Here is an 18,951-nt window from a genome sequence, read left to right on the forward strand (position 1 = left end):
ACAGATGTGGTGTTGGTCACTATGCAACTACCCTTATTTGGAAATGAAAGGCATACACAGTATTTTATGCAATAGTTTAGTGATACAGACAAACCCATCCCACCTGCCAATGACTGAAACTCAAAACCACCACTTTGGTTTGATATTTTTATAGAAGCAATAATACTCTGTTAGAGACAGAAACTCTGGGGGTGAAACTCTCAGGTTCCTTCTGAAGTGAGGTTTTTCTGATGAAAATCCAGGCGGCAGCAAACAAAAGGGAATTTCTAATGCTAGCTTTATATTGGGGTGGGTAGAAATAATATGATGGTGATGCAATTAAACGTTTTTAAAGAAATACGCCAGACTGCCCAAGAGTGGCAGGCGTCGTGTGCTGAGGGGGTTGTGGCAGGTAAGAGGTTGGGGGGCTCAGGGAGAACAATCACAGCCAGCTAAAATCTGAAACTTCATTATTTTCCAAGGGCAGCTCTCAGTTTCGTCTCGGGAAAACTTAAAAAACTGTGGTCCAGCCTTTCCCAATTGGAGGGTTCGTTCTAGACTGTTTATCTCTATGAGCCCAAACTTGGCTGCCAGGGCGAAAGATGGCTCCCTGCGTGACTTCAGCAGCCCAACTTAATCACCGCCGCCGAGTAGAAAGACACAGAGATAAAAAAAAATAGAGAAACGCATACAAGGGACTGAAGGCAGAGCTTTTTGGTTCCTTTCGCCCTCTCCCTTGTAAAAAAATAAAAGAGAGAGAGAGAGGCATATACATATACCCAGGATTTTAAACACACAATTGTGACTGAATCGCAACGCGCCCTCTCCAAAGCAAAAGGCAGCAGCAAAAAGAAGCCAGGCTTTCTTGGGTGAAAAAATGTGCGGGGTTTTAAAAAAGTTGTAAAGCTTTTTTTCAAATGCCAATACAGCTTCTTATCTCAATATTGCGTGGTTTGTAAACGGTGCAATTCGGAGGAGCTGGGGAAATGCCGCCTGCAGAGCAGCCCGCCTGAGACGCCCCTCAGCCGGCGCGCCCGGGCGAGGAAACAGCGGCGCGTCTGGCGGGTCCTGAAAGGCGGAGAGGGATCCGTTGCGGCAGCCCGAGCTGGGGAGGCCGCGCTCCGCTTTCCATCAAGGGCTGCGTCCTGAGTGCCAGCTAGAAAGCAGCGGACGACGTGGCGCTGAGCGCGAGCCGAGCTGGAAGGGGGGGGGTCTGTCGAATGGGTGCAATCCTGGCACAAGTGGGGAAAAGATCTTTAAAGAACCCGGGAGTTGGCGACTTAGGCGACTCTACCCCTTGATAAGTCTATGCCGCGAGGCGGCCGAACATCGCCCCCCCCCTCCGCCCAGAAATCCAAGATGGCGCCCTCGGCGGGTCGTGACTGCGCAATATGGCCGGCCTGGTTGCGTAAGAGTGCGCCAGGGGTTAAGATGGCGCCCGCCCGGGCTTCGGCGAACGTGATAGGCCGCGTCCCCGCGTCCGCGCCGCTGCCCCAATCAAAGGCGGCGCTGGAGGCGCGCGGGGCTGCCGGCCGCCCTCCCTCCCTCCCTCCCTCGCTCCCGCTCGGCGTCCCAGAGTGGCGAGGATGGCGGCGGCGGCGGCGGCGGCGGCGCCCGAGGTGGAGTACGAGTCGGTGCTGTGCGTGAAGCCCGACATCAGCGTCTACAGGATCCCGCCGAGGGCCTCGAACCGGGGATACAGGCAGGAGAGGCGGGCCGGGCGGGAGGGGGAGGCGGGCCGCGGGGCACACGCGTCTGAGGGCGCACGGGTTCACACGCGGCTCTTTCCGCGCGGAGCTGAGGGTCGGGCGCCCTCCCTCGCAGGGGGGTTGTTGTCGCGGCCGGCATTCATTCAGCGCAGAGGTCCGCCTATTTATCTACATCTAGATGAGACACACACAGAGAGAGAGAGAGAGAGAGAGAGAGAGTTATTACCCAGTGGGAACAAGGAGAGGACGATGAGAGCTTGCAGGGTGGCTGAGGTTGGAATTCATTGGAGGGTTTTAATTTTATTTTTAAAAACCACATTTTAATTTTCCTCCTCATTTTACGTTAATAGCAACCATGACAGTAGGAGCAGCAACCGCACAGCGTTCTCTGCAGACTTCTCTAAGTGGCCGCGGTCCATTTACTCAGGGAGTAAATGGCGACCCAATGCAACTTCTGGGGGAGCCTCTTACGTAAGGCGGTCGTGATCCATTTCTTCTCGCCGGCCCCTGCTGTCCTTGGGACTCCGCCTCCGCCTTCCTTGGAGATGGAGCGGCCTTTTGTGTTCCTCGGCTCCTCTGCCCGCGTCCCACACTTTACACGCCCTGCTTTTAAATGACGCTTAACTCATTCTTTTAATGACACCAGAGAGGCTGACATTAAAATCGTGTGCATTTATATAAATGCATTTATATTTTTTAAAGACCTGTAAAATCAGTAAACATTAAAAGCAGACAAACACATTGTTATTAATGTTTTTAAATTGAAAGGCCTGTCGTAGATCAATCTGGGGTTGAATTCTTCCCAGTTCAGGAGAAGCTCTGCTGCATGGATTTTCCTTGGTTTGCCCCTCATTTGGGAGCCTCTGCTCACCAGCCATCATCTGACAGGCAACCTTTCCTCTGTTACGTTTCCCCCCCTTGTAGGAGCGCAAAAGGGAGTTGCGTGACATCTGCTGGGTCTCTGTGTGTGTCATTCCCACAGGGGTGTTAAAGTGGAGAGTGTCGCTTCCTCAGTCTTGCTGCTCCACTGTTCAGTGTTTAGCTGCACAGGTGGATTTCTGCTGGTGTTGGCTTCTGGAACATCATTTTCTTCTGTAATCCTCTCTTCCCTTCTCTTTCCCCTTCCCCCATCTCTGTTCCTTTGCAGTACGTGTGTTCTCTGAGTCATCCTATCCCGGTTCTCATTAGTGACAAATCCACTCTTCCCCTTTTCCTCTCGTCACTAACAGTCACAAAGGGAGCTGGATTATCTTCCAGATTGTGCATCAGCGCTGACCACGCTGGTTAGATGAGCAGAGAGGAAGGGAATGTGGATAACTGCTAAGCAATTACACTTGTTTTTCTGCTGACATCTCCCTGCGTAGGCACACGTCGTTAGTTTAAAATGGTTTGGAGCCCAGTTACTTGTTCAAGGAACAGAGCAATCAGAGGAGTCATTGATTTCCATTAGCGTGGCTTCCATTAGGCTCTGCATCTCCCCAAATTCAGGGCTGAAATGCCTCTGGAATGAATCCCATAGTAGAAGTTCAGAATCTCGAACTGTGAATCCTCCAGGGTAATTGGGGGAAAATAAAAGTAAGTCATGTTAGTAGTATTCTCAAGGATATGCCATTTACTGATATAGTAAAAAGGTAAAGGTACCCGTACGGGCCAGTCGTGTCCGACTCTAGGGTTGTGTGCTCATCTCACTCTAGAGGCCGGGAGCCAGCGCTGTCTGCAGACACTTCTGGGTCACGTGGCCAGCGTGACAAGCTGCATCTGGCGAGCCAATGCAGCATACAGAACGCCATTTACCTTCCTGCTATAAAGCGGTCCCTATTTATCTACTTGCACCCGGAGGTGCTTTCGAACTGCTAGGTTGGCAGGCGCTGGGGCCGAGCGACGGGAGCGCACCCTGCTGCGCGGATTCAAACCGCCGACCATGCGATCGGCAATTCCTAGGCGCTGAGGCTTTTACCCACAGTGCCATTTGGGGCCAGGGTAGCTAACTGTCTGTTCTGTTACCCACTCTGCACTTACTTTTACATGCAATTCCCAGTTATTTCAATGGCGCTGGCTCACAATAACTTATGCTATTTCTTAATTACATTATAGGTGCGTTCATTTCCTGGGCCTTTTCTTTCAATATACAGTACTCTTTTTCTGCACAAAAGTGGAGAGGTCAGTGTTCTGTTTCTGAGCCCCAGTACTTATTTTATTTGCAGACTTATAAACAGCTTCACAGTCAAAACCTACCAAAGCAGTGTTCAATAAGTTAAAATACAAATAATAAATATCCACTAAATGAAAAGCAATGAAAACATTTCAATGACTGGATCACACTTCAAAATAAAACATTGTTTAGTTGATTACATTTTGGTTGGTATCACTTTCAAACATCATCCCTGCCCCTGCCCACAGTCCCTGCCTTTCTTTTTTTTTTTATAATAATTTTTATTGTTATACATTTTATAAATTTCTGTCCAATTTTTCGTTTAATCCCGCATACAACAAATCATAGTTATTTTTTGACTTCCTTCAGCGTCTCTGACAATCATCCGTGGTTATACCTTTAATACACATTCCCTTCTTTCGTATTGCCATTTTTCCTCCTTACTCCCATTATTTCTAATAAACAATACTTATTTTCTTTTTTTACAGTGCCTCTTTAAATCCCACTAGCGTTGTATTCACACCACATATATTTTTCAGATAATCCACAAATTTCCCCCAGTCTTCGATGAACTTTTGATCTTTGGTATATCTAATTTTCCCAGTTAATTTATCCAGTTCTGCATAGTCTATCATTTTTAGTCTCCATTCTTCTATCATCGGTATTTCCTCTTGTTTCCACTTCTGGGCCAACAGGATTCTGGCTGCCGTTACCGCATACTGGAAAAGCTTACAGTCCTTTCTTCTGATGTCCTTTCCTACCATACCTAAGAGAAAAGCTTCGGGTTTTTTCACAAAAGTATATCTTAACATTTTTTTCAACTCATTATATATCATTTCCCAAAAACTTTTCACTTTCTTACATTCCCACCACTGATGAAAGAATGTCCCTTCCTTGTCTTTACACTTCCAACATTTGTTATCAACCTTCTACATCTTTGCTAATTTTGCAGGTGTCATATACCATCTATAGAACATTTTCATCACATTCTCCTTCAGTGTAGTACATGCCGTAAATTTTAAATGCTCTTTCCACAGTTTTTCCCAATCTTCAAATTGAATGTTGTACCCAAAATCCTTTGCCCACTGTATCATTACCGATTTAACCTCTTCATCTTTCGTATTCCATTCCAGCAATATCTTATACATTTTTGACAGAGTTTTATACTCATTATTTATAATGTCCCTTTGGAAACTTGATTCTTTTTCCACATAACCCTTTTCCTTCAGATCTTTTTTAAATATTTCATTTACTTGGTAGTGGTGCAACCAATCATAAACTAAATCTTTGACTTGTTCATATGGCTTCAATTTCCATTTTCCTCCCTCATTAGTTATCAATTCCCCATAGGTGGCCCATTTGTTTCTCATATTAGTCTTCTTCGCACTTATGACCTCTAACAGGGAAAGCCAGTGTGGAACTTTTGGTTCCAGTATATTTTTGTATCTCTCCCAAACCTCTATTAATGAACCCCTGAAGATGTGGTTTCCAAATCCTTTATGAACCCTCTTTTTGTCACACCAAAGGTACGCGTGCCACCCAAATCTGTTATCAAATCCTTCAAGATCTAATAATTCATTATTTTCTAACTTTATCCATTCTTTTAACCAACATAGACAGGCTGCTTCATAATACAGTCTCATATCTGGCAGGGCGAAGCCTCCTCTTTCTTTTACATCTGTCAGTAATTTAAATTTTATTCTAGGCTTCTTCCCCTGCCAGATATACCTTGAAATCACTTTTTGCCATTCTTTAAAAATTCCTATACCCTTTAGTATGGGTATGGTCTGAAATAAAAATAACATCTTTGGTAGCACCGTCATTTTTATCGTAGAAATTCTTCCCCAAAATGATAATTTCATTCTGGCCCACACCTCTGCCTTTCTAGTGGTCTAAAACTCAGACACCCTTTAGGATCCCATCTCTAACACTGATATATTTGTAAAAAAAAATTTTTTTGGGGGGGGGACACACAAATGTATTACTGATTTTAAATCTCATAGATATATCAAATACTCAATTCTAAATTCCAGGTTATATACATTTTCATTATCAGTAAATAAAGTTGAGTTTTCAAGAAAGTGAGAATTGCACATTTGCGCTATTTCCAAAAAGTTCCACCCCTCTGCCCCCCAAGCACAAGGAAAATCCACCCATGGTTTCAGATTCCTTGGAAACTTTTGCATTTCTTCACCAAACAGATTTGCTCCACTAAAAGTTTACTACATGTCCTTGGCCATTGCTTGTAAAAGTTTTGAAGTCTGCATCTGCCTACTGAGCCAATTTCACAACCTCCTCAGGAAACCCTGAGCATCCAGATGATAGGGAATCCTGCCTGGTCACACAGGAGAATATGCTAGCTGATATTTATTTTTTGAAAGCTGTTGCCTACAGAAGAACCTTGTTAGATTTGAAAGCTTTTCAAAGGTCAGCTCAGCAGTTGAGCATTTTTTCAATGCTTTTGAGGACTGACTGTTTAAGATGAGTCTGTGGGTGGCTCAGTTCCTTTTCAGATGTCACAGACTCCTGAAAGTGGTTTGAAAGTGTGTATTCAGAGAAATCTTTCTGGGAAGGCCACAGTTGTATCTGTGAAGAGACTGTTTCACACTGTCTCACATGTTTACGGAAGTTTTTAATATTTGATATTTTATCGTGTTTTTAATATTCTGTTGGGAGCTGCCCAGAGTGGCTGGGGAAACCCAGCCAGATGGGTGGGGTAGTTTAAACAACAACAACAACCTCGGATTCTCTGTAGATTTGTTTCTGGGGCATATTGACCTCATTGTGTGGAAAAAAATACTGTTAAAATGTAGGTAGGTAAAAGGTAAAGGACCCCTGGATGGTTAAATCCATTCAAAGGCGGCTATGCCATGTGGTGGTCATCTCGCTTCAGGCCGAAGGATCTGGTGTTTGTCCACAGACAGCTTTCTGGGTCATGTGGCCAGCATGACTAAACCACTTCTGGCGCAACGCGACACTGTGACAGAAGCCAGAGTGCACAGAAATGCCGTTTATCTTCCCACCGCAGCAGTACCTATTTATCTACTTGCACTGGTATGCTTTCGAACTGCTAAGTTGGCAGAAGCTGGGACAGAGCAATGGGAGCTCACCACTGTAAACCTCCAACCCTCTGATTGGCAAGCCCAAGAGGCTCAGTGGTTTAGCCCACAGCGCCACCACTACACTGTTAAAATGTACAGCCAAACCCAAGTAGCTCATGATCAAAATACCAATAAAACATCAAAGCATGCCAACATGCTCTTAATATCTCAGATCTAGAAGGGTGAGCCTACAGGAATTCCACATAATTGATGTCTCTATACGGGACCTCCACCACTTTTTCTCTATAGATGGAATGTGTTGTATGGCCACCTTTGGTCTCAGCAGGTGTTGGGGTCGTGTGAGTCATGGTGGTCCCACAGATAAATATCAGTGAGTTGGATTAGCCAGAGAGATGCTAGCCTGGCCCAAGGTCGGCCGCTGAGTGGGGATCTGAGGTTACTCGCAACACTTTCTTGTGATACTTCTTCACATAGCGCATAGTTAAACTATGGCACTCGCTCCCACAGAAGGCAGTCACTGCCACCAGCTTGGGTGGCTTTAAAAGAGGACGAAGGAGTGGGCTGTCTCTGGCTCCTGGCCAGGATGGTTCTGCTCTGCCTCTACAGTTGGAGGCAGCAATGATTCTGAGTCCCAGTTGCTGGAAACCACTGCAGGGGAGAGGACTCCTCTTGTGCTCAAATCCCGCTTGCTGGCTTTGCACGGGCAACTGTTCAGCCGCTGTGAGTACGTGATGCTGGCTCTTCCTATGTCCTTATGATAGTATCATCTTTCCACAAGGTGCTTCCCCTTCTTTGTTTTTGTTTACATTCCACTTTGAGCAGGCAAGGTCAGTCTCCTTTTCCAAAACACCTTTTCCAAAAGTGCTACACGTAGCTTTTAGTTCCTGTATAAACGTTGTGTTGGTGATGGTGCAGTTAGTTCCTATTGAAATAAGAGTAGCCTCAAAACAATAACAACAATCATAATAGCTTTCATCCTAATTATGAATTCTGTTCAGCAGCAGGCTAAGAAGCAGGGTGGATAATATTGATGGTCCTTCACAAGGTGGGATACTCTGTGGCCGCATTCTGTCCTGGAGCATCTAAAGATAAAAGTGCTGCTTGTGCCCTTGGCCGCAAGGGAGGTTAAGCTAAATCTGCCGTGACCCAGGATTGTGGTCAAATCAGCAGGGGAAGCCCACAGGGCGTGGGCAGCTGGCGGGGGTTTCTTCTCAGCGAATTTCTCCCTGTTTGTTTACCCTGCAGGGCTTCTGACTGGAAACTGGACCAGCCGGACTGGACAGGACGCCTCCGCATTACCTCTAAAGGCAAAGTTGCATATATAAAACTAGAGGACAAAGTTTCAGGTGAGTAAATCACAGGGTGGGCATTATGTAGTCCTGAAGTTGTGGTTGCCCAGGTTCTGTGCTCTGGTTGGGGTGGATTCAAATACTTCTCAGACTTCTCTGTCATGAGACTGCTCCGCTTAATTTATGTCAGTGTGTACATATCCAGTTCAGCGTCATTTTCTTTTGTCTTCACTCCTGTAGGTGATATTGCCCTGCATGGTTTTTTATGTAGTGCCTCACTTGGTGTTCCTTCAGATTAGTTCTGCTCTTAAAGATGTTGTGGGGAATACAGACGGTCAATTTGCCACATGATTAGTGTGGGGAGGTTTGCCTACATACTAAATCTATGGAAAAGTGTGTCAATACATAACGGCTCTGTGGTTGCTGGTTGCACTTCTCCAAATTTTGCAGAGCAGCTTTCTAGCCAAGTAATGTGTACAAAAATGCATATACCAGGGAAAAGTATACATAGGAATGCATTCATTGGCTAAAGTTTATTCGAGGGGGGGGGTGATTGCTTTGCAACAATGCGTACGTTAGACAGAATTACATACGGGAAGGCGATATTACTGAAAGTGTGTTTTCATCAAAACATGTTCCCTTCTCCTTGGAGGAGTTAGCTTTGTCTTATGAAAATTTTCTGCCCTAAATTTTTGTTGCTGCTTATCACTCTGTTCTGCTGTATTTTTTCCCCCAGCCTCTGTGGCAGTGTTGGGGAACCTTTGACCCCTCCAAATATGCTGATCTACAAGATCCATCCGCCTTGGCAAGCCTTAGCCTGGCCAGTAGCCAGGGCAGATGAGAATTGTAGTTCAGCAACACCTGGAGAGCCAAGGGTTCTCCACGCCCGCCCTGTGGTGTTAAGCCCTCTGTTGTATGTCGGTTTGATCCATGGGGCTTTTGTATCCTTAGCTGTGCTAGTTATGATTGCAGTGTGCACACTTGGGCATATTACAATTGTAACCAAAACAGATGTCAGGCGAAACAAACAGAGATGATGATCAGCTACAGGCTAAGTGATAGTCAACTCATTCTTACTCAGAGTGGATCCATTAACCTGAATCCACATGGCTAAGCTGGGTTTATTAATTTCAGTTGGTCTGCTCTGAGGAAAACTTACTTGACTGTCACCCAAAAGCAAGATCAGTCATTAACATCCATATCTCGGCACAGTTTTTATGCAGAATTGTATCACTTTGTTACTCATGTTAAATTAGAGTTGAAGAAGATGCCATTAGAATCCATGTTGTAATTCAAGGTGGCAGAGAATGTAGCATTTTTCTCAAATATGTAACGTTTTTTATTGTGTGCAAATTGTTGATGAACATCAAGGTACCCCACCCGTTCAGGCATGCCAGAAATTGTTTCTTGAAAATGAGATACTGCAAGCATTAAAGCTCTGACCTAAGCAAAATCTACATGATTTTCATAATCATTTTGAGAGTGAAGTACCGTATTTTTCCATGTATAAGACCCTTTTTTCTGAAAAATTTTAGTGATAAATTGGGGGTTGTTTATACAGCTCAATAGTTCAGCTCAACAACTGTTTTTGTAATTTGCCAAAAATAGCTCAACAACTTAATTTTTTTATTTCCTCATTTTAGGCTCCTAAAAATAGCAATCGTCTTATACATGGGGGCGTGTTATACATGGAAAAATATAGTATATTAACCAAGGAAATGGTGAACTCATGGTACTAGAAGACTATTAGTAAATGGGCTTACTGAAATGCACACACTGAGCAGAATTAAAATTTATTTGCAATATCTAATTTGTGAGCTAAGGTTTAGCAGTAAAAGCTAGTGTAACTGGTGTTGGATAGATTATGAATTGAAAGCAAACTCAAAATGTTTGGAAGTCTTCAGATACTGTGAGACTGACAATGCAGCAATTTACTGTGTTGTACTCTTTGATTTTTATGAAAATGATAAAGACTGCTTCATGGTGTTTGATGCTGAATAAGTTGGTTGTTCCTTTGAACAAAGAATATAGTGTCTCTAGTTTGCTTGTAGTGATAAATCTGTTTGGGTCTTGAAAGTGGTCTCTTCTTCTGTATCCTTAGGGGAGCTTTTTGCTCAGGCTCCAATAGATCAATATCCTGGCATTGCTGTGGAGACTGTGACTGATTCCAGTCGGTACTTTGTCATCCGGATTCAGGATGGGAATGGTGAGAGAATTAAGGGTTTATTACTCCTTAATTGAACTGTGGTGTGGCTGAATGATGAAGTAGTTCTTGGGAGTAGGAGCGCAACAATCTGATGCCCTCCTACAACAGGTCTACATCACCCTGACCATTGACTGGAGCTTATAGGAGTTACCGGTATGCTCCAATAGTATCTGGAGGGCACCAGGTTGGCAAGTCCTGAGCTACTGTATAGGGCCCAACAAACCTAGGCCTAAGGCTCCCTTCTGTTCTGTTGCCACCTAGGAAGCATGATCCAAAATGACTATTCTTACAATCATAGAATTGTAGAGTTGGAAGGGATCTCCAAGAGTCATCTAGTCCAACCCCCTGCAATGCAGGAATCTCAGCTAAAGCATCCATAACAGACGATCACCCAAATTCTGCTTTAAAACCTCCAAAGAAGGAGAGTCTGCAACCTTCTGAGGGAGTCCATTCCACTGTCAAGGAGCTCTTAACATCAGAAAATTATTCCTGGTGTTTGGTCAGAATCTCCTTTTTTTTAACTTGAAGCCATTGGTTCGGGTCCTCCCCTCCAGAGCAGGAGAAAACAAGCATGCTGCATCTTCCATGTGACAGACATTTAGATATTATTTAGATATTTGAAGATGGCTCTCATATCGCCTCTCAATCTCCTCTTACAATGCCCAGCTCCCTCAACCGTTCTTCATAAGACCCCCGATCATCTTGGTCACCCTCCTCTGCAAACGTTTTAGCTTGTCAATATCCTTCTTAAATTGTGGAGCCCAAAACTGGACACAGTATTCCAGTTGTGGTTTGACCAAGGCAGAAAAGAGTGGCACTGTTACCTCCCTTGATCTGGACAGTATACTTCTGTTGATACAGCCTAGAATAGCATTAGCTTTTTTTGCTGCTCCATCACACTTTTGATGCATTATGCTTGTGGTCTACTAAGACCCTCTAGATTCTTCTCACATGTAGTACTGGCAAGCTAGGTGTCCCTCTTATATTTGTACAGATGTCAATTCCTTGCTACATGGAGAACCCTCAAATTTGTCTGTGTTGAAATTCTCTGGCTTAATATATTAAGGCTGTAAATTGAGGCATGATAAAAGGGATCCCATTGAAAAGACAACTTAGCAAAAGGCAGCCTGTAGCTTCAAATATATTTGCAAATGCTGGTGATGTGTTGCTGTGCCCCCTCATGCCTGATTCTCCCAAGACAGTCTAGTAGCAAGGATGAGTGGTCTGAACCTTTGTCCTCATCCCTTCTGCTGACTGGTTTCTCCACCTCCCTTGTCAGGGCGAAGCGCTTTCATTGGCATTGGCTTTGGAGACCGGGGAGATGCGTTTGACTTCAATGTTTCCTTGCAGGATCACTTCAAGTAAGTTTTCCGCTGTGCCTTGGGACTTTGATTCTCACTGAACTTCTTTCCCACTGACCGTTTGAGTCCCGAGGACTGGTCCATCCAGTTTGTTATTGTCTACTGCATTGTTTCTCAGCCTTGGCTCCCCAGATGTTCTTGAGTGACAATCATCATCCTTGACTGGCTAGGAATGATGGGAGTTTTAGTCCAGCAATATCTAGGGACCCAAGATTGAGAGATTCTGGTCTACTGTGACTTGCAGCACAGTCCCCTTCAAGGATTTAGGGCAGAGAGACTCTTTTCCAGCCCTCCATTTTAACCAGAGATGCCAAGACTTGCACACAGTTGTCACATTTAAAGCTTGTGATCTGCTACTGAGTTGTAGCCTTGACCCTGGGGGACTGTAGAGAGTCACACTTCAAGAAGGACACTTTCCTTTTTGGAAAGCTAAGTAGGAGCTAACAGAAAGTGTCGAAACTGCTGAGCACCAGGAGAACATTTGATGGTGCCTTTTCTGCCGCCTTGTTGCTTTTCAGATTGCCTAATATCCTTTATTGAGACTGCCCTTTAAGATTGGTGGAATCTTTAGTAGCATAAAATTTAGCTACCCATCTGAGGTGGGTCCCCAGGAATATATTAAACTAAACTATTGCTGATCCTGCCATGGCTTCTGGTGTGCTGCAGGGCCCAGTTCAGGTCACTGAATAACTTGGCCCTTTTATATTTGCTGGAGCATCTTCTCTCATACAGACCTTCTGATCTCAGCCCCTACAGTCCTTAGGAAATAAGATACTTTACTTGGTCCTTCCAGGAGCACCTTCCCTGGGCAGGCTCAGTCAGATGCCTCATTATCTATCAACAATATACTAGTAGCAGAACTTTGCTTTGCCTCTTGACACTCTTGTATCCTGATTAAAAATTCAGACTCCATTCAGACGAATGCATTAGTTGAGGTTGTTAGGATTAGCTGGCTTCTTTAGCATGAAGAATTTGTAAAGTGTACAGCTTAGAATGTTGGACCTGAAAGTGGGCTTAACCCAAGCATAGGATTGTGTGGATTAAACAAAGCAAACTAAAGTAAACCATCCCTGTACTCTTTGGGGGGGGGGGGGAATGTGATGCAGATGTCTGTAAAATAGGAACATATTTGAAGGAGTGGCAAGTACTCATGGGGCAGGAAACCAAAGTGCCAGAGTACTTACTAGAGAATCCTTGTTGGGCTTTTCCTTGCAATCATTTTTCCTCATCTCTGCAATTAATCTTTCCTCCTTTTTTGTTAATTGTTTGTCTTTGTTGCCCACTCCACAATGTAGGTGGGTGAAACAAGAGACGGAAATCTCCAAGGAGTCCCAGGAAATTGACAGCCGTCCCAAGCTTGACCTAGGGTTTAAGGAAGGACAGACAATTAAATTGAACATTGGGGTGAGGATCTCATAGGTCTTATTTCTTGACGTGCTCTGGCAAGCTGCTGCTGGTGTGAGTTGTGTGCCTTGATGCTGTCTCTCTCTTCACAGAACATGCCAACGAAGAAAAGTGGGTCAGCCAAGCCACGTCCAGCTGGGTCAGGGGGACTAAGCCTGCTCCCGCCACCTCCTGGGGGCAAAATTGTACCTCCTCCCGTGCCACCTCCTTCCTCAACTGCTATTTCCAATCATGTCACACCGCCACCGGTGTTGAAATCCAGCAATGTGGGCAACGCAGGTAACTGCCACATAGTTTGTAAAGGTGCATGTAGCAAGCACATTTCCTCACCTGGCCGTATCATACAAATACACGTTCCAAGAAGCCAGAATTGGTTGTAACTCCCTGTTGTGTGTACAGTTGGTGGCAGATGCAAGATTGCTATCAAATAACATGGGTCACAGATCTAGGATATGGGTAGGTCTGGGTCTCTGGAGTGGAGAGTAGTCATTTCTACAAAGTGTCCTTTTAAAAAGCCATATCCAACAGAGCTAGTGTGGAAGAAAGATGCTGGTTTATATTTGGGGGGGGGGGAAGACCCAGTGAATGGTCTGAATGCACTTAGTGCAATACTGTGTCTTAATCAAAGCAGATATTGTAAGCTGTTTGGATGGAAGGCTGCTCGGGAACCAGGACGTAAACTACTTTGAGAGTGTAGTAAATGATTTTTTTAAAAAAGGTGTGTAATTGTGTGACTCTTACAAATTCCTGCTGCCTTGTGGGAATTTCACTACTCCATGGTGTCCTCTGATTTCTGCTTGGAATATCTGTCCTTTGGAGCTAATCATATGATCGTAGGAAGGCCCTTTATGCCAATGTTTATGTAGCTCAATATTATCTCTGCTGACTGACAATGATTTTTCTCTGGTCCAAGCAGGGGTCTTTCCTAGTCCTACCTGAGAATCAACGTCACTGCGCTACAGCTCCTAGATAGATGTAGTTGCAGTTTCTCTGAATACCTTGCTCCTTACATCATCACCAGCTACTGAGGGCCAAGAGACTTGATCTATGGGATGTTGGATCATCATGTAAAAGCTGGAGAAAAGCAAACCTTCTGCATGCACCAGGAAATGAGAGGCAAAGCCTTGTCTGGCTGCTAGCAGATGTTGTCCCCCTTCACAGTGGTGCACTGTTCCTGTGTGCCTTTTTAGATGTTGCCCCAAGAAGTGACAGTATTTTCCCTCATAATAGCAATGCTAGATTTCCCCCCCCCCCCAAACAAATTGCCAACCAAACTGTTCTTGGGTTGGGTGTGTGTGGTTATTGCTCTTTCTCCACTCAGGTTACTGAGAATTGAGGCAATTTACATTCCCATATATGGCCCTCATCAGGAGCTAGGAAAAAGACCACAATAGGAATCCTGTGCAGGTTCTTTTATAGAAGTTTAATAAATAAGCATTTCCCTCTTTTGACTCCCAGATATCCTGCTAGACTTTGATTTAACACCTCCTGTTTCAAAGGTGCCAGCACCTGCTGTGGTCCCAGCCACCACAGACCTCTGGGGAGACTTCAACACTGCGTCCAGGTAACCCTTGTGAAAACGGGGGGGGGGGGGGGCATTGGCCCAGGGAGATCATGAGAGGTGCACATGCCAGAGACGGGTTACAAGGCAACTGAAGGACACTTCTGGAAGTGTTAAAGCCAGATCTACTTGCTCTGATATATATTTAACAAACACTGGCAAGCAATCCAGCTTCTAAAAAAATCTTAAGTAGAAACTGTAGAGTTTTAATAAACAATAAGGCAATTTCACTGCTTCCTAGACTAAGAGACAACCAGGTCAGCTAAGTAACCAGCCTCCTCCCTTTGGGGACATGGGTGCTACAGGTTTTTGTTGGAATTTAATGGATGGCATTCAACTACGTTTTACTCAGAGTAGACCCATATAAATTAGTGGCCTTAGCCTTGTCCATTCATTTCAGTTGGACTGCTTGGAGTAAAACTCAATTGAATACCACCGTATGCCTCTTCCCAAAGCAGCCTGGACCTAGGAATGCAACTTTGCCTCCTCCTTTGCCCACCATTCCCCTGGATTGGAGCAGCTGCTGAGGGAGAGGCAGAGAGGCAGAGCCCTGGAGGCCAGAACAGCCCCTTGAACCAGCAGCAGAGGCTGCCACTTTCCTCATTAACACTGCTCTTCCTTTCTTCTCCCCAGCACAGTTCCTAGCCAATCGCCCCAGGCACCCAATTGGGTCCAATTCTGAAAGAATCTGAGTTGGTGACGTAGGAATGGACCAATGACGGAGACTCGAGGCGCCTGAAGTGGCAGGGGAGTGAGCTGATGTCCTTGGTTCTTCAGTCAAAACTTGACTTCTGGACAATCTTCCTCTTTTTGTTAATGTTTCCCATTTGCATTGATTTGTTCAGTTTTTCTCTCGTGCAAGAGAACTGCAGAGGCGTGCTCTGTGGTCACTTCAGAAGAGGGGGGGCCCTGACGGGCTTCCATAAATAATACCTGCCTGCTTAGTGGCTACCTCTTTGAGGGAGAATTAAGCTGACACTGTGTGAAATGGGAGAAGGTTGCACAGACTTGGCTTTTCTAGGTAGGCTCAGTTCCCCTTTTCTTCTCCCAGCTTCCACAGCAGCAGCAGCAACAGCAGCAGCAGCAGCAGCAGCAGCAGCAGCAGTGACCTTAGCTGGGGCAGGTTGATCTGCAGGCTGACTGCTAATCACCCTAACCTGTAACCGACACTAATTTGTACATTTCAACCAAGAAGGAAAACAAAAGCCATTCTTGAAGAAGCCACCCTGGAGTTACCTGGGACAGGCTGCTTTGTTGTAGCATCTTTATGATGGAATTAATTTAATCCTTCCTCAAATGTTCCTTCTCCCGTCAAATCTGTAGTAGGGGAGGGATGACGGGGTTCTGTGCAAACCTGTCTGCGGTGTAGCCCTGCCGTTAGGGTCCCACAAATCCCTCAACTCTTCCCCCCCCCCCCAAAGCACTAAAGACAGTTGGCGCCTTTAAAACTGGAAATGTGTGGAAACGGCGCTAGCATGGCAAGGCTTTCTCCAGTTTCCATCCTTACTGGGAACAAGAGCAGAGCTGCCTGCTCTCCAGTTGGTAGGAGGAGGAGGAGCTTGGTGTCTTCCGGAAATCCTCTCTTTGGGCAAGGCAGCTCGGTGCTGATTCTCACTCAAGTTTGGTGGAACTTCTGCACTTTCATTGTGTTGGTTAATGTGAAAGAAGTCTAGGCACTTAACGCATAGTTTGTTGCCAATGGCAGGCTGCTGTCATCAGATTGGCCTCTGCACAGACTTCCAAAAAATGAATTTCAGGTTCTGAAATTGTACTTTTTGGCCAGTGTGATTTACCTTGTTATATCGTGATAGTCTCTTCCCCAGCAAATGTTAGTGGATCATGAAGTTATATTGGGCAGAGTCTCTTCCTCGCTGCACATCCTGTACGAAGCTCCTTATTTTGTAGTTCCTCTGTCCTTTTGTCCCACCAGCTACTTTGGTGGCTGTGCAGCCCCCTCCCTTCACTATTGGCTGGAAATAACTTTTAAAGCACCTGCTTTGCTTGACCTTCTAGCAGCAAGATGCACTTCATTACTGAACACTAGATTTGTAAGTTTCACAGTGGTTTCTTCTTGTTCTGCCAATAGGCAGTAGTCACTGTCCTGTAATATCAGCTAGAGGCTTTGTATGTAGACACAATTGGTGTCCTCTGTGACCCTGTGGTTTGGTGCTTCTAGGTGGGCGTAGTTGAATCGGGGAACTTCTGAACAAGTGTCCTGATGTTTTCTCCTTTGATCATGTCCTTGCAAACCCTTTTCTGAATTCTTTGATACCAGAATAGCTTACAGAAATTCTGTTAGTTAGTAATTGGGAAGCAAAGTCTTCTAAGGAGTTTTGTAAAGTTGTATGCACATCTTGTCTCTCATTTCTAGCTACTTCACTTGTGGGATTTGGGGGATGGAGGCCTGCTTTTTAAGGCTTTCCATTCATTAAATACCCAGATATTCATCTCACTCACTGAGACACACCCGAAGCTTATCTGCTTCTTCAGCTTTCTCTTGTTTCACTGCTGGTTATAAACTGTTTTCAAGTTCCTTTCCTTGTGCTATCATATAACCCAGCCAAAGATTTCTTGAATTTGGCCGAATATTCCATATCTGTAGCAGGTCTTATCATTTCAGTAACTCTGTTCAGACCTCAAGTATTTGGTAATATCTTGAAGAGACTAATCAGGAGCCTCTCTCTCCATTGTTTTTTTTAAGTTGTTATTATCAAGATAATATACTATGTATTGGCAGAAACTGAAGTAACATTTCATCTATATGTATATAAAGCATAAGATGTACTGGTTCAATATTAGCAATTAAAATAAAGGATAAAATTGGGGGTGGCTGTGTTTTTGGTGTGTGTGTGTGTGTGTGTGTGTGTGTGTGTGTGTGTGCAAAGCGATGTATTAGTAAATCAAGTGATACTAATACATGCCTGGTACCCTCTTAAGAATTCATGTGTCTCCCTGTGGTGAAACAGTCTCTCTTGGTTCTTCAGTGAGTAGGCAAATGAAGAAGGACCTCAAATGAGGATCTCAAGGCCTGGGTCCGTTCATTTGGATAGAGGTGACCCTTAAAAGTATTGTGGTCCTGAACCATTTAAGTCTTTATAGGTCAAAACCAGTATTTTGAATTGGGACTGGAAACTGGCAGCCAGTGCAGTCAGACCAGAATCAGTGTAATGTGCTCAAACTATCTTTGCCTGATGAGCAGCCTGGCTGCTGAATTCTGCAGTAACATGTTCATCATCTGTGCACTGTTGAGTTTCAAAGTCTCTCTTTTCTTGCTCTACACCAAAATTCAGCTGGCCACTGAATTCTGCACCAGCTGTAGTTTCAGAACCATCTTCAAAGGCAGCCTTACATATAATGCATTGCAGTAATATAAGAGATTAAAAGGTAAAGGACCCCTGTTGCTTAAATCCAGTTGCAGAGGACTCGGGTTGCGGCGCTCATCTCGCTTTACAGGCAGAGGGTGCCGGTGTTTGTCCACAGACAGCTTTCCAGGTCATGTGGCCAGCAGGACTGAGCCGCTTCTGGCGAACCAGAGCAGCGCACGGAAACGCCGTTTACCTTCCCGCCGGAGCAGTACCTATTTATCTATTTGCACTTTCTGGCGTGCTTTGGAACTGCTAGGTTGGCAGCAGCTGGGACTGAGCAACGGGAGCTCACCCCATTGCGGGGATTCGAACCACCAACCTTTTGATCAGCAAGCCCAAGGGGCTCAATGGTTTAGACCACAGCGCCACCCACGTCCCTTAATCTAAAGAGATTACCAGTGCATTGGAGACAATAGTTGGGCTATCTCTGTCCAGATAGGGGCACAGCTCAGTCACCAGCTAAAGCTGATGGAAGGTGCTCCAGGCCACCAAGGCCAGCTGAGCCTCAAGCGACAGCAAAGGCTCCAGAAATGCCACTGAGTTGCATACCCACTTTTTCAGAGGGAGTATAAGCCCATCAAGAGCAAACTCTCACCACCTTACCCATAGCAAGGGCTGCAGGTAAGCTTTCCCGGTTGGCGGTGTCTGCCAAGACCTTCAAGATGAGCTCTTTATTCTCTCAACTCCTTATTTATGGAGGAGGAAGGATTGTCAGATGAATTTGCCTGCAGTAACGGTAAGCGCAGAGAGGGGGAGAGAAGGAAAATGATAGAGAAGAGTTTAAAACATTAATCTGGATGCTATGTTGAGTTTAACGGTGGATGGATTCTCAGTCTGAAATGGCGGGAGGTTAAAGCATTCTT

The 18,951-nt window shown here is 45.0% G+C and overlaps 2 protein-coding genes across 3 annotated transcripts in view; one reads left to right on the forward strand and one right to left on the reverse strand.

Annotated features, from left to right (window-relative positions):
* C3AR1 (complement C3a receptor 1) overlaps nt 1-18,951 on the reverse strand; it is a 330,535-nt gene that overhangs the window by 10,366 nt on the left and 301,218 nt on the right. The window lies entirely within an intron of this gene.
* On the forward strand, nt 1,396-17,543 carry NECAP1 (NECAP endocytosis associated 1). Of its 2 annotated transcripts, none has more exons than XM_083698457.1 (8): nt 1,396-1,681; nt 8,148-8,248; nt 10,293-10,397; nt 11,677-11,758; nt 13,054-13,162; nt 13,255-13,441; nt 14,621-14,726; nt 15,362-17,543. In XM_083698457.1, the coding sequence occupies exons 1-8, from the start codon at nt 1,566-1,568 to the stop codon at nt 15,366-15,368; spliced, it is 813 nt and encodes a 270-aa protein (XP_083554583.1). In that variant the 5' UTR covers nt 1,396-1,565; the 3' UTR covers nt 15,369-17,543. The 2 variants fall into 2 exon arrangements, with proteins under 2 accessions (XP_083554583.1, XP_083554582.1); XM_083698456.1 differs by having other exon boundaries at nt 1,414-1,681; nt 15,357-17,543.

Source organism: Podarcis gaigeae (genome assembly GCF_964106915.1).
Source record: "Podarcis gaigeae genome assembly, chromosome: 9".
In the NCBI taxonomy this organism is placed as follows: domain Eukaryota; kingdom Metazoa; phylum Chordata; class Lepidosauria; order Squamata; family Lacertidae; genus Podarcis; species Podarcis gaigeae.